At 14.9% G+C, this 14696-nt stretch overlaps 3 protein-coding genes and 1 non-coding gene across 4 annotated transcripts, besides 1 other annotated feature; 1 reads left to right on the top strand and 3 right to left on the bottom strand.

Moving 5' to 3' along the window:
* Window positions 1-529: 529 nt before the first annotated feature.
* PRSY57_0510200 (translationally-controlled tumor protein-like protein) lies at window positions 530-1045 on the top strand (the record flags this gene model as incomplete). Its single annotated transcript, XM_012906171.2, has 1 exon — window positions 530-1045. One exon carries the CDS (start codon window positions 530-532, stop codon window positions 1043-1045), a length of 516 nt encoding a protein of 171 aa, XP_012761625.1.
* A 1654-nt stretch (window positions 1046-2699) lies between these two features.
* PRSY57_0510100 lies at window positions 2700-2857 on the bottom strand. The gene has a single exon (XR_002204047.1). It is a non-coding gene; the product is annotated as a small nucleolar RNA snoR04 (small nucleolar RNA).
* Window positions 2858-4255: 1398 nt separating this feature from the next.
* PRSY57_0510000 (hypothetical protein) lies at window positions 4256-7610 on the bottom strand (the record flags this gene model as incomplete). Its single annotated transcript, XM_012906170.1, has 12 exons — window positions 4256-4336; window positions 4430-4487; window positions 4564-4645; window positions 4786-4873; window positions 4985-5074; window positions 5167-5327; window positions 5464-6103; window positions 6257-6330; window positions 6454-6539; window positions 6674-6825; window positions 6990-7105; window positions 7397-7610. 12 exons carry the CDS (start codon window positions 7608-7610, stop codon window positions 4256-4258), a joined length of 1842 nt encoding a protein of 613 aa, XP_012761624.1.
* Window positions 7611-8279: 669 nt separating this feature from the next.
* On the bottom strand, window positions 8280-9323 carry PRSY57_0509900 (hypothetical protein; the record flags this gene model as incomplete). The annotated part of the gene is made up of 1 exon (XM_012906169.2): window positions 8280-9323. One exon carries the CDS (start codon window positions 9321-9323, stop codon window positions 8280-8282), a length of 1044 nt encoding a protein of 347 aa, XP_012761623.1.
* Window positions 9324-11355: 2032 nt separating this feature from the next.
* Window positions 11356-12974: a sequence feature (centromere).
* Between the last annotated feature and the right edge of the window lie 1722 nt (window positions 12975-14696).

Raw genomic sequence — 14696 nt, 5'->3', positions numbered from 1 at the left:
ATATAATTAATAAATAAATTATTTTTTTATATAAATATATAAATAAATAAATTTTTTAAAAAAAAAAATAAAATTTAAAAAAAAAAAAAAAAAAAATTAGTTTATAAAAAAAAAAAAAAAAAATTTATTAAATATAAAAAATTTAATTTTTTTTTTTTTTTTTTTTTTTTTTTTTTTTTTTTCATTTTCTTATCTTTGTTATTATTTCCATCTCTTCAATTTTTTCTTTTTTTCTTTTAAAAATTCTAATTTTAATTGTTTAATTTTTTTTTTATAACAATAAAAAATATTATTGCCATATATTTTAGTATATAATATATTGTTAGCATAAAATATATATATATCATATATATTTATTTATCCTTTTAAAAAAAAAAAATATATATATATATATATATTTTTGAATTTTTGTTTTTAAAAATTTAATAATTATTGTCTTGTTTTTAAGTAAAATTTTTATATGTTTATAAAAATTTTAATAATATAATTATTATAAACAAATACAATATTCTCCTAATTTTTGTTAAAAATGAAAGTATTTAAAGACGTTTTTACAAATGATGAAGTATGTTCCGATTCTTATGTTCAACAAGATCCATTTGAAGTACCAGAATTTAGAGAAATAGCTTTTGAAGTAAAATCAAATAAAAGAATAAAGGGAAATGAAGATTATGGTATTGCTGATAATAGCGAAGATGCTGTAGATGGTATGGGAGCAGATGTTGAACATGTTATTGATATTGTTGATTCCTTTCAATTGACCTCCACTGCTTTTAGTAAAAAAGAATATAGTGCTTATATTAAAAATTATATGCAAAAGGTTGCCAAATATTTAGAAGAGAAAAAACCAGATCGTGTTGAAATTTTTAAAACTAAAGCCCAACCATTTATTAAACACATTTTAACAAACTTTGACGATTTTGAATTTTATATGGGAGAATCACTTGATATGGAAGCAGGTATTATTTATTCTTATTATAAAGGAGAAGAAGTAACACCACGTTTTGTTTATATATCTGATGGACTTTTTGAAGAAAAATATTAAATTATTTATAACACACACAAAAAAGAAAAAGAAGTGGAAATAGAAATAGAAAAATAATTTACATATTATAAGAATATATTATGTCCATATTTAAAATAAATATATATTTTATAAATTTATGATAAAGAACTTTATTTATTTATTTTTTTTTTAATTTTTTTTTTTTATTTCACTGAATATTATGTATGGAAAAAATATATTTATTTCGTAAAAGTATAATTATATAACATCATAGTTTTATGAAAATAACACATAATTTTATTGTTTTATAAAAAGAAGTTGAATTTTAAAGATTTCCAAATGTTTTTTTTTTTTTTTTTCTCATTTATTCTTTTATTAAATTGTTATAAAATATAAAAGAATATAATATGTACTAAATAGAAATATAAAATTATGTATATAAATGTTTGAGGTCTTTTAACATTTTCACAAAAAAAAAAAAATATATAAATTAATATAAATTAATTAAATCTGAAACTTATATATTTATACATATAATGTAACTAATTAGTATTAACGTTGTATGAAAATCCAGGTATGGCTTATACTATTATTATAAAAGATATCATACATATACTTTTGATTGTTTTGCCTTTTTGATACATACATATATAATATATATATATATATATATATATATATATATTTATTTATTTATTTATTTATTTATTAAGAATGAAAGATCGCTTGCAAATATCTTCAATTTTAATGAAAAGAAGGATCAACAAAATTGAGATATATATTTTTTTTAATAATATCATGGTTATATTCAACCTTTTACATTTCTCTTTCTAAGAATTCATACAAAAATATTATTAAAATAGAAATAATAATATTACCTCAATATATATGAAATATATTACTATATATTATTAGAATTGTTTCATAATTTTTACATTCATTCAAAAGGACAGTATTATTTCTTTTTTTTTAAATAAAATTTTATGTATATATAATAATAGAATTTTTTATATGTACATATTTTATATAATGTTTTAGCATTTACAAAAAATTCCCTTTCATTTAATAAACATCACATGGATTCATCAAAATATATATATATAGAAGAAAAAAAAATTATTTAATTCACGATATATAATAACGCAGAATAGAGATTTTAAAATAACATACAAAAAGGAAATACGCATTTGTAAAATGGGCATAAAATATTTCTTAGTTTTAAAAAATAAATATTTATCTCTAACTATAAAAATATACATAATATAAAAACATCTATATATATATATATATATATATATATATATATATATTTATATATTATAATTTTTTTTTTTTTTTTTGTGATGGAACTTATCATTTTGTAATTATTACATATAAATATATTTAAATAATCAGATTATATATATACCCATTTGAGGATCAATGAATATGATCAAACAAAAAAAATTGTAAGAGAAAGGGGGTTTATCATAATTACTATAAAATATAATTTTTAAGATTTTTACTTTTTCATATAATATTTAAAAAATTAATAAACTATATTTAAAATAAACTGATGTTGGAGAACTTTTTATTTTTTCTTGTTTCTCATATAATTTTATTACAAATTTAATAACACAGTTATAAATATTTTTTTTAATTTTTCACATAAAAAAAAATAAATATAAATTATGATATTTTTTTGAAAATAAAAAAAAGGCTCTGCTATCTTACGTTTTATCATCTCAAAATAAAAAAATTAACAAAATAAATTTTATTAATATTTTATTTATCAGATTTTTAAATTTAACGCAGTTTTTTCTTCATCGCCTTAATAGCTATATATTTATGCTGCAGTCTTCGGTAAAGAAGACGATGAAAAAAAAAAGAAAATAAAAAAAAAAAAAAAATTATATTATTTTTTACATAACAATAAATATAAAAAAAAGGTATGCGAACATGGGACCAAAAAGTGTCATTTTTATTTTCTTTTTTTTTAGTATAATAAAGTGTTAAAACTAGCTAAAAATATATATAAAAAAACATTTTATACAATAAAATGCATGCAAGTATATATTTTATATATATATAATATATATAAATATATTTAAAATATATATTTTTAAAATGCTTTTATATATTTTATATAATATTATAAAATATACATATAATATATTTAATTTGTTTAAAAAAAAGGAAAAAAAAAAAGAGAACTACATTATATAAACTATATTAAAATTAAATTTCTTAAATAAAGGGAAAAAATAAAGTTTAAACATTTTTTAAAATATAACAATAAAGAATTAAAAAAAAAATTAAAATATGAGAAAGTATCTTTCTATATTCAATTAAAGGGGTGTCATATAAAAGTTACATAATAAAACGTTACTATATATATATATATGTATGTGTATATGTATATATATATATATATATTTTACATTTCAAAGCTGTTTAATATATTTATGTTGACATATATTGAAATAATATATTATATATTACATTTGTAAGGTTATAAATCTGTATGACTTATTATTTATTTATTTTCCAAAACATTATTAATTTTTTTTCATTTTATGAATATTTCAAAATTATTGTATCATATGAATTTTTTTTTTTATCTTCTTTTTTTTTACATATAGAAAGATGAATTCAATTTTTATATTGTAATATGAATTATTGTTTCATTTTATCAATTATATACATTACAACTTTTAATTATGTGAAAATAATTTTAAGTGTTATTATCTCTTTAATTTTTTTATTCATTCCTATGTATTTATTTTATTTATCAATGTATTTTTAACTTTAATTTATTGTTTCAAGTATATATAGAAAAAAAAAAAGTGTGTTGCTACCCTCTATATTTAAGAATGCAAAAAACATACCTATTGTATTTTAGGATAACGCTTTAATTACAATATTTAATTTATATGTATATTATATATATATATATATATATATATATATATATATATATATAATACATTCATTTAATATGTTATTTTGTTTCAAAAAAAAAAAAAAAAATTATATTTGTACACATTAAAATGTACAAAATATTATGAATTATACATATTTTAAAACGTTTTTAAAATAAAACAACTTGTTCCATATAAGTAATATACATTTTATATGAACCTTCAAATATATAAAATGATATATTAACACAATGTTGTCAAATTATATTTGTACGAGAAAGTAAAAATATATTATTCCATTTTATAGCTCTTTAATACTTTTTTCTATAAAGATAAACGTCTTAAAGGTTTAGTTTGTTTTTTCCTCCCAAATACATATATTTCCACTGGATAATGAACAAATTATTTTATTATTTGCAAGTATAACATTCTATAAATATTATTTATTGAAAATAAATATATCCATTGTATATAATTTTATGAAGCACAAATATAAGTGTATGTCTTTATATTATTTTTTTACTTTTATTGGGAATTCATGATTTAATACTCTAATAAACTTTTTCTCCACAACATTAAATCTAACAAAATATAAAAAATGAAAAAAATAATTTTTAAAAACAATATGTATATATTAGCTAATTTTGTTTTTTGTACATTTTAATTGTATGATCTTCTGAAGCTATAAATAAATATTTATTATTTTTATCCATGGGACATTTATTTGCACATGCTGGTCCTAATTCATATATATATGTATATATAATTAAAGAAGAAAAATGTAAAATAAAATTAGAAGAAATGATATTATTAATGTAAAGAATTAAAAAAAAATAAATAAAATAATTATGAATATAAAATTTTGAATAATAGTTGAACCTGCATCTATATTAATAAAACATTTATTTGTTCGTATGTCCCATATTTTAACAACACCACCAGAATCACAAGAAATTATCCAATTTGCCTATATATAAAAGTTTGCAACATTAATGGTTTTAATTGTTATAGACATAATATATATATATATATATATTTTATTATTTATAATATTTTTCCAATTTTTAATGTATATTACGTCTTTGTTGAAATTAGAATAGTTACATGGGAAATGATGCCCATAAAAAGTATTTTCACATAATCCACTTCTCATATCCCAGATTGATATCTATAACAAAGAAGTATAATTATTCTGTATAAATAATATCAATCTATTATTATTTTATTATTTTATTTTATTTTTTTTTTTTTTCGTATTACAGTTTTATCCACAGATGCACTAACAAGTGTTCTAAAATATGGATGAAAATTTACAGAATTAACACTATCAACGTGACCTCTTAAAATTTGTCTTTGTCTTAAACTATTTATATCGAATATTCTTATTGTTTGATCCATTGAAGCAGAAGCAAAAAAATCACCTAAAAAATAAATTCAAAAAAGATATTGGTTTTATATCACTATATATATATATATACCTATATGTACATATATATATATATATATATATATATATATATATATATAATTTCATATTTTCGTAATAATTTAAATTACCTTGATGATGAAACGATAAGCTCCATATAGGCCCTGTTGAATTTTTAAAAGTATGAACACATTTTTCTTTTACTAAATCCCACATTTTTATTTTAGAATCTCCACTACATGTACATAAAATATTCCCCTTGTTATTAAAACATATATCTCCAATCCATTTTTTATGTCCCTGAGAAGCCATTACTAATTCATAATTCATGCTACTCCATGTTTTCCACAAACCATCATCTCCTCCGGTTGCTAATAAATGAACTTCATCATTGTATGCAAGACCTAATACAGCATTATTATGAGCATTAAAAGATTTTTCAATATTTAAGGATGTAATAGATAAATTAAAAATATTATCTCTCTCATTATTTTCTTCAATAAATGCACAATCGGCATTTTCATTGTTAGGCCAAGGTGTATCTTCTCTTTTTATATTATCTTTTCCTAAATTATTTTTATCATTTTTTAAAATATTATGCGATGCTTCACTTTCCTTTGCTTTTATTGAAGAAATATCAAGTGTTGAATCATCTAATTTACTACTTCCTAAGATATCTTTCAATCTCTCTATATACTTATTTAATCCTTCTATTTTAGCATCCTTTTTTTCTTTTTCCAGGAGAACCAACATTTTTTCTTTAATAGCAGACTTAAAAAAAAAAAAAATAAAAAAAACAAAATAACAATAAATAATTTATTTTTTAAAAACAAAAAGAATATATATTTTATATGCCATTATTTTTTTGATAATATTAATTTTCCCTTTGAATATTCACACTTTAAAGCTATTATTTAAACATACTTCATATTTCATTTTTATTTCATCAACAGAATTTTGAATTTTTTCAATTTCATTTTTCTGTTTATGTATTTCTTCTATCAAACAAGAAAGGATTAATTAATTTCAATGTCTAATATATTTTTACAAAAATTAAACATGTATTTTCAAATAATTGAATAATTAATATAGAAATATACAAATTCTTATATAAACTATACTATTTAAAGTTTCCTTCTCTTGGAGAACCCGTTTATGATGCATAATATAATAATCTCTTTCTTTTATAATTTTCTGAATTTTTTTACTAATATAAAGGGAAAAAAAAAAAAAATATATATACATATATATATGAATAATAAAAAAATAAAAAATGTTTAATTGGATTAGACAATGTAATATTAAACTTTTCTTATTTTTTCCTGATCATTAGACTTATACTTTGCATCTTCTAAAGAACTTTGAACTTCTTTTGTAAGTTTTTCGTGATTTAAGAAATCATTTCTTAATAGCTCATTTTGTGTAAATAAATTTTCATATTCTATTTTTCTTAGATTATTAATATCGTCTTGAAATTTCTTTACATATTCCTTCTAATATACAAAAATACAAATATATAATATGCATATTTTTTCATTTACATTTTTGTTTTCAACAAAAATAATAAAAGAATAATAATAGAGAATATATTGTAAATAAAACATAAATATGAAAAAAAGTTAAGAACTAATAATTTTGTATATGTCTAATATAGAACCTCGAATACTTCAAGAGTTTCAATAAATTCATGTTCAACCATAAAATTGTATATGAAAGATAAAGCCATAGGCAAATGTTTTCCACTAGTAGAAAAGGATTTTGAACTTTTGTCTGCTTTGTATAAGTATGAAAATGTAATAAGTCATAAAGGATAATAATAACGAAATAAAATATATATTATATACATTATTTCGTATATCCAAAAATATATATATATATATAACTTTTGTTTAGATAAAATGTACATATGTATAATATAATTATATTGTATAATATTTAATAAATTGGATATTTTTATTGTGATTATTTTTCTCTTGCCTGAATTTAATTCATTCTTATTAAAGCTTGAAATATTAATTACTTTAACATTTTTTAATAAATTTTCAAAATTTTCTGAATTTTCACTATCCGATCCCAAACTTGATTCTAAACTTGGATTATTCTCATAATTTTTTTTAATTTGTTCACTTTTTTCATTTTCATTCTTATCATTATTGATGTCTTCTTTGCTATTTGTTGTATCTTCTACTAATGATGTTGTAATATATTCTTCATTTTCTATTTTTTTTATTATTGGTTTCTTCTTTTCTGAAATGTTTTTCTCATTAACATTGACCATTTCTAATGTAATTACATCCGCAAAATTTATATTAATTAGTTAAGCATAAACTATCATTAATTAATCAGAATATGGTATTTTTATTTTTTTTTTAATAATGTTTTTATTTATAGGTTAATTTATTTTCACAAAAAATATTTTTTTTCCTTTTTTTTTATTTCTTTATTTTTATATATTTTTGTTTTTTAATTGTGTATTTTGTAAGTGGTCTACAATACTACATTAAATTTATTATATGTATATATATAATAAATACATTTCTTAAATAACTATATATTAATATTTTTAAGAATATGTGGGCATTTATTTATTAATTTGATTAATATTTGTTTCTGTTTTATATTTTTTTATAAATAATTTATTCATATATATTTTCATTAGGTAAAAGAAAAATATATGAAATAAAAACATCATTTAGAAGAATAAATAATTTATAAAATAAAAGATATAAAAAAAAAAAAAAAATTTAATTATATTTAAATTATAATTGTGTGCAAAATCCATATAGGAAATATATGAAAACATAATTATACAAATCATATTCTATAACAAAATATATAAAATACTTAAAGAAAGGACAAGTTAAAATAAAACAAAACTGTTAACATTTTTAAAATAAATTTTTTTTTTATATAAAAGAGGAAAATAGCAAAAATTGTTAAAAAGGTTTTATGTCTTATCACATGTCATTAAAAATTGACATGATAAGTTATTTAAATTTAAATAGCATACGCCCAAATTTTTTTTCTTTTTTTTTATGTTTTTTTTAATCGATGGCCTTATATCATCGAAAATATTAAAATGTTGTTTTGAGTTATAAATTATCTGATTGTTTTTTTCACTAATATTTCTTGCTATTGACTTTTTACGATCATCAATCAAAGATAATGATTGATTTTTTTTTAGTTCATTTTCATTTATTATGCGTGAAATCATATTGTCTTTAACTAATGTATTACTAATTTCGGTGTTCAAATTAAAAAAATCATTTGTATTATCCTTTATACAATTATATTCAATTAAGTCACGTTTGGTAATTTTTGTTTTCTTATTATGTTTGTATTGTATTTCTGGAATTACAATGTTTTTATTAATATAAACAGAATTAAGATCACGACAATTCATAATTTGTTTTTCTATATATGGAATATTTTTTAATGCTAAATAGTTTCTATGTTGATTTTTCATTGCAACATACGTGTAATAATCAAATGGATTTTTATCTTCATTTATAATATCATATTTTCGTTCAATTTCAATAGTAAAATATTTGTTATCCATTTTATTTTTAAAATATGTATTTTTGTATGTTCCTCCAATAATACTGTAAGTATCTAAACAGTTGGAATTAAATGATTTGAAATTATTATGGCATGTAATTGGATTATCATTTTGTTCCTTATCATTCTTAGTATTTCCCTTATTTTGATTTAATATATTTTCGCATTTTAATGTTTTTTTGTTTTTTCTTAGAGAAAAAACGTTGGTGGTGTTTTGTACATTTGTATTATTTATTTTACAAAATGGAATTTTCGTGGGACTTGATATGTCTAAAAAGGTATTTTTAATTATAGATGTTTTACATTCGCAAGGTAATACAATAATGTTATGTTCCATTGGAATTATGCTCTTGTTGTATTTATTAAATGTATCATTAGCATTTCTTATATCACTTACTTCATCATTTGATTTTACATTTTTTAATGATAACATAATAAAATATATTTTTTATATTTTAATTAATAAGGATGTATGCACATATTTTATATGTATATAATATATTAAATTAAAATGATGTGAGAATTATAAACAAAAAAAACAAACAAAAAAAGAGGGTAAATAACATTTTTATATATTAAATTTTTTTCATTTTCATATATTTATGATACATATAATTAATCCAATAAAAAATATGATTAAAGATAACAATTTCACACAAAAACATGAAACAACATAATTTTTTTTTAAATATACAACTTTTTTTATGTAGAACAAGACATACAAAAATAAAGAAATACAAATGCTTATTTAAATATAATAAAATATATTTGTCAATTTAACTTTTTTTTTTTAAATATATAATCAAATGAACTCTTATTTGCGTATTCGTACATTAATATATTGAAAAATATTTAACAGCATTTTATTTGTCTGTTGGAAATATATGTTATATATTAATTTTTTTTTTTTTTTTTTTGCAATATAGGTATGTAGAACTATGATTATTTATATTTAATTTAAAGGAAATAATTTTTATATATATGTGTTATATTTCATATTATATATAAATAATACATTTTCCATTTTTGATAACTTCTATATTTATTGAGGGATGAATATTATGATAAATATGTCAAAACGATTTTCCCAATATAATTAAAGATCATAATATTACAATGGTTTTTCAAAATTTCAACTAATTGTTAGAATATTGGAATTATCACTTTCATTATTCCATTATTCATGTAAATTATGGTATTTCATTTATAAAATAAAATTCCTATAATATATTTAAAGTCTATATAACAATTAATTGCACATAAATAAAAATAATTATTAAAAAATATTTAATAAAGGTACTTGATTTTGTTTCTCTTTTAAAATATAGACTAAAAATAAATGAATTGAATTTAATTACATTTTGTAAAAGATAAAAATATAAATTTTAATAATATTAAATTTATAAATGTAGGACAACAGTTAAATTAATTAAGGTTCATATAGTATAATTGTAAAATAATATAATAGAAAATAATGTTATATATATACATATAAAGATCTACTTACTAAAATAACATTAAATAATAATAACAAACGGGATAAGGAGAAATATATAGAAGTTGCAAAATATTATTACTAAAGCATTTTTTGAGGTTAAAATTGTTTCTTCTTAAATGCAAATATATATATATATATATATATATATATTGTTCATTATAAAGGACTATGCATTGTTCCTTATATTCCATTTATATGTTCTGTATATTTGTTATATCAATTTGTATTGTAATATTATTATATTGTTAATTTATTTTGTTTTTATATTAATGTCTTTTTAACATTTGTATAAATATAATTCATTTGTAAATAATTGGAAATTTTCATTTAATGTTTTAATAAAATATAAATTTTTTATTGAAAAGTTTTTAGATGAGTGAATATATTATTATTTTCCTTTTCATTTTATATAAATCATACTATTTAAAAATAAATTATTGTATAAATTAACAATTATTTATATTATAAAATGTATAATATAATTTTTAAAAAATAATAATAAAATAAGGAACAAATATATTTATTATCTTAATTTAATTTTAATTAAATAAATATATAAAATTAATTATTTAATTTTTATATTATTCATATAATAAATAATAAAATATAATAACTTTAATTTTAAATTATTCTTTTTTTAAAATAATTCTTTTATTTTAATAAAATGTTACACATATTAAAATAATATATTAAATTAAAAAATATTTTTAACTTTAATTTTTTAATTTAAAATAATAATTAATTATTTAATTAAAATATTTATATAAATAAATAAAATTGAATAAATATATTATATATTTAATTATTTAAATATATAAATTAATTAAATATATGGTATATAAATTTATGTTATATAAATAAATAAAATAAAATTAAATAATATATATTATTAATTTAATTTTAAATATTATATTATTTTAATATTTATTTATTTTTTAAATTTTATTATTTATTTAATAAATTATATAGAATATTTAATTTTTAAATTAATAAAATTTTAATATTATATATAATTATTAATTAAATTTCATTATTTTTTTTTTTTTAATTTAATAAAAAATATTAATATATTAAATTTAAATAATTATTATATATTTTAATATATATTTATTAAATAATTAAGAAAATATATATATTTTGTTTCATTTAATTAAATTAAATATTATTTAATTATTAACATATTAATTATTTAAACTTAATATTATATTTGTATATTATAAAATAATAAAAGAAATATATTAATTAATATTATTTAAAATAATAATAAATTTATTTAATATATTATATTATATTAAAAATATAATTATTTAATTAAATTGTTTAATTTTATTTAATTTATTAAAATAATTATTTTATTATATATTAATTAATATAATTTAACTTAATAATAATTATATATATATATTTAATATTATTTATTTTAATTAATAAATATTTAATTAAATATAAATAAATATATAATTAATTTAATTTATTATTTATTTAATTATAAAATAAATAATATATATTTAATATATTATTAAATTAATTAATTAACTAATTATAAATATTTAATAATTAATATTGTACAACAAATATATATTTTTTAATTTAATTATTATTATTAAATTATAAATTATTATTATATTATATAAATATATATATATTTATTTTATTATTTAAAAATAATAATTTAATAATATTTTAATTTATTAAATAAAAAGTTAAATTAATTATTATATATATTTTTTAATTATTTACACATAATTATATATATACTATTTAATATTTTATTAATTTAAATTAATTATTATTAAGTTAAAATTTAAATATTATATTTTTAATATAATTTAAATAATAAACATTATATAATAATAATTATTATTTATTCAATATATATTATTTTATTATAAATATATTATTAATTCAATTTAAAATATAATTTATTATTTTTTATTTAATATAGTTAATTAATTATTTATTTATTATTAACAAATTAAATATTAATTATATACAATTATTTATATGAATATATTATATATTAATTTTTAAATTAATTTTATTTTATATTATATATAAAATATATTAAATATTTTTTAATTAATTAATTATTTATTATTTTTAATTAATTATTTATTTATTATTATTTAATTAATTATTATTATTTAATTAATTATTATTATTTAATTAATTATTATTATTTAATTATTTATTATTTATTTAATTATTTATTATTATTTATTTAATTAAATATTTATTATTTAATTAATTAATTATTTATTTAATTATTATTATTTATTTATTTATTTAATTATTATTATTTATTTATTTAATTATTATTATTTAATTAATTATTTATTATTTAATTAATTATTATTTAATTATTATTATTTATTTATTTAATTATTATTATTTAATTATTTATTTATTATTATTTATTTAATTATTATTATTTAATTAATTATTTATTATTAATTATTTATTATTAATTAATTGTTTATTATTATTTATTTATTTAATTTATTATTAACATTTTAAATATTAATTATATATATAATTATATATTTTAATATATTATATATTTATTTTTAAATTAATTTTATTTATATATTTAAAATATTTATTTAATTTAACAATTATTTTATTAAATATAAATTATATTATTTCTTAATTTTATTATTTAAATATAAAAATAATATATAAGTGTGTTTATAATATTTAATTTAATTATATATAAATTATTATATAACTTTTTATTAATATGTATTTATTTAAAATAATTAAATTTATTATTTATTATATGGAATTAATTTAATTTTATATTTTTTAATATATTATATATATAATTTAATAATTATATTTTTAATAAACTAAAATTAATTTATTTTAATATTTAATTTAATATATTTTTATGTTAAATTTTTATATTAATAATATTTTTTTAGTTATATATATATTATTTATATTAAGTTCAATTATTTAAAAACAAAACATATTTATCAGTCTTTTTTTGTTTTTAAATATCCTATATTTATTTATATGTATTTTTTTATTTATTATATAATGTCTATTTTGTTTAATAATATTTTTATATTCGTATATTATTTTTATTATATAATAAAAAATTAGAAGGATTTTTTTTTATATGCTTATATTATATTTCAGAAAATATATATATAAAAAATAAACCTGTATGTAATAGTGATTTAAATAATTATTGAATTCTTAAAAAATACATTTGTAAATATTTCATATAACTGTCTAATTGATAATTTTTTATAATTAACATATTTTTCATTTTTTTCTTATATGAATATATATTCAACCATTTTAACATGCAGTAATTAATAGGATTCTTTTGTAGTTTCTTTTTTTTTGTAACTGTAATATATATATTATACTATATTTAAAAAATTTTAATAGGATTCTTTGTATTAAAAGTTATATTGATCTATTATTATGTTATTGCAATTGCAAAAATTTGGAAATGTCAAAGAAACCTACTAATATTTATATAAGAACCATTATATTATTTATTGATTAGAAATATCCACGATTTATCAATGTATAATATATGAATATATATTTGTATAAACTTGACAACACATTACTCATATTTAGTAAATTTATATAAAATATAATTTTTTTTTTCATATATATATTATATGTAGTGAATATAGAATTTGAAATATTTATGAAAACTAAGAAAGTATGCTTTAACTATATTTCCTCTTTTGTTCTAATATTTTTTTTCAAAAAGTTCGTGTAAATTTTAAAAAAATGAATATTGTCTATAAAGATTATTATATATTTAACGAAATATTTATAAGGGACTATTATTAGCATAAATATGATGGAAGTAAAATATATTAGTGGTGACAAATGTAATTGCAAAAATACAAAAAAAAACATATTTTTATTAGAACCGAATATTACATAGTTCTTTTACTAATATTTTTTAACGTTATATTATATTTAATTTTATTGTGTCATATTAATATATTTTAATTTATAACTTATTGTAATTAGATTTTAGTTAATATATTTATTCATATCTTTTTATGAATAAACGTTAAGATTTAAATATAATTTTTTGTCTTATATCTGAACTTTTCGATTTTACAGTTCATAATGTTATTGATGAATTATATTTAGTTTAATATACATTAATTGAAAAACTCTTAAAACAGAAAAAAATGCTAACAGAACACACTTTATTTTGTCAAAAATCGTAAACTATTAAGAAAGTAAAAAAACTTTTGAATAAAAATTATATGAACATTGTACTTTATATATGTAAGAAATAAAATTAAAAAAAATATGTATGCC

This window comes from Plasmodium reichenowi, chromosome 5, assembly GCF_001601855.1.
Source record: "Plasmodium reichenowi strain SY57 chromosome 5, whole genome shotgun sequence".
Lineage (NCBI taxonomy): Eukaryota > Apicomplexa > Aconoidasida > Haemosporida > Plasmodiidae > Plasmodium > Plasmodium reichenowi.
This window is presented reverse-complemented; position numbering and strand designations above follow the sequence as displayed.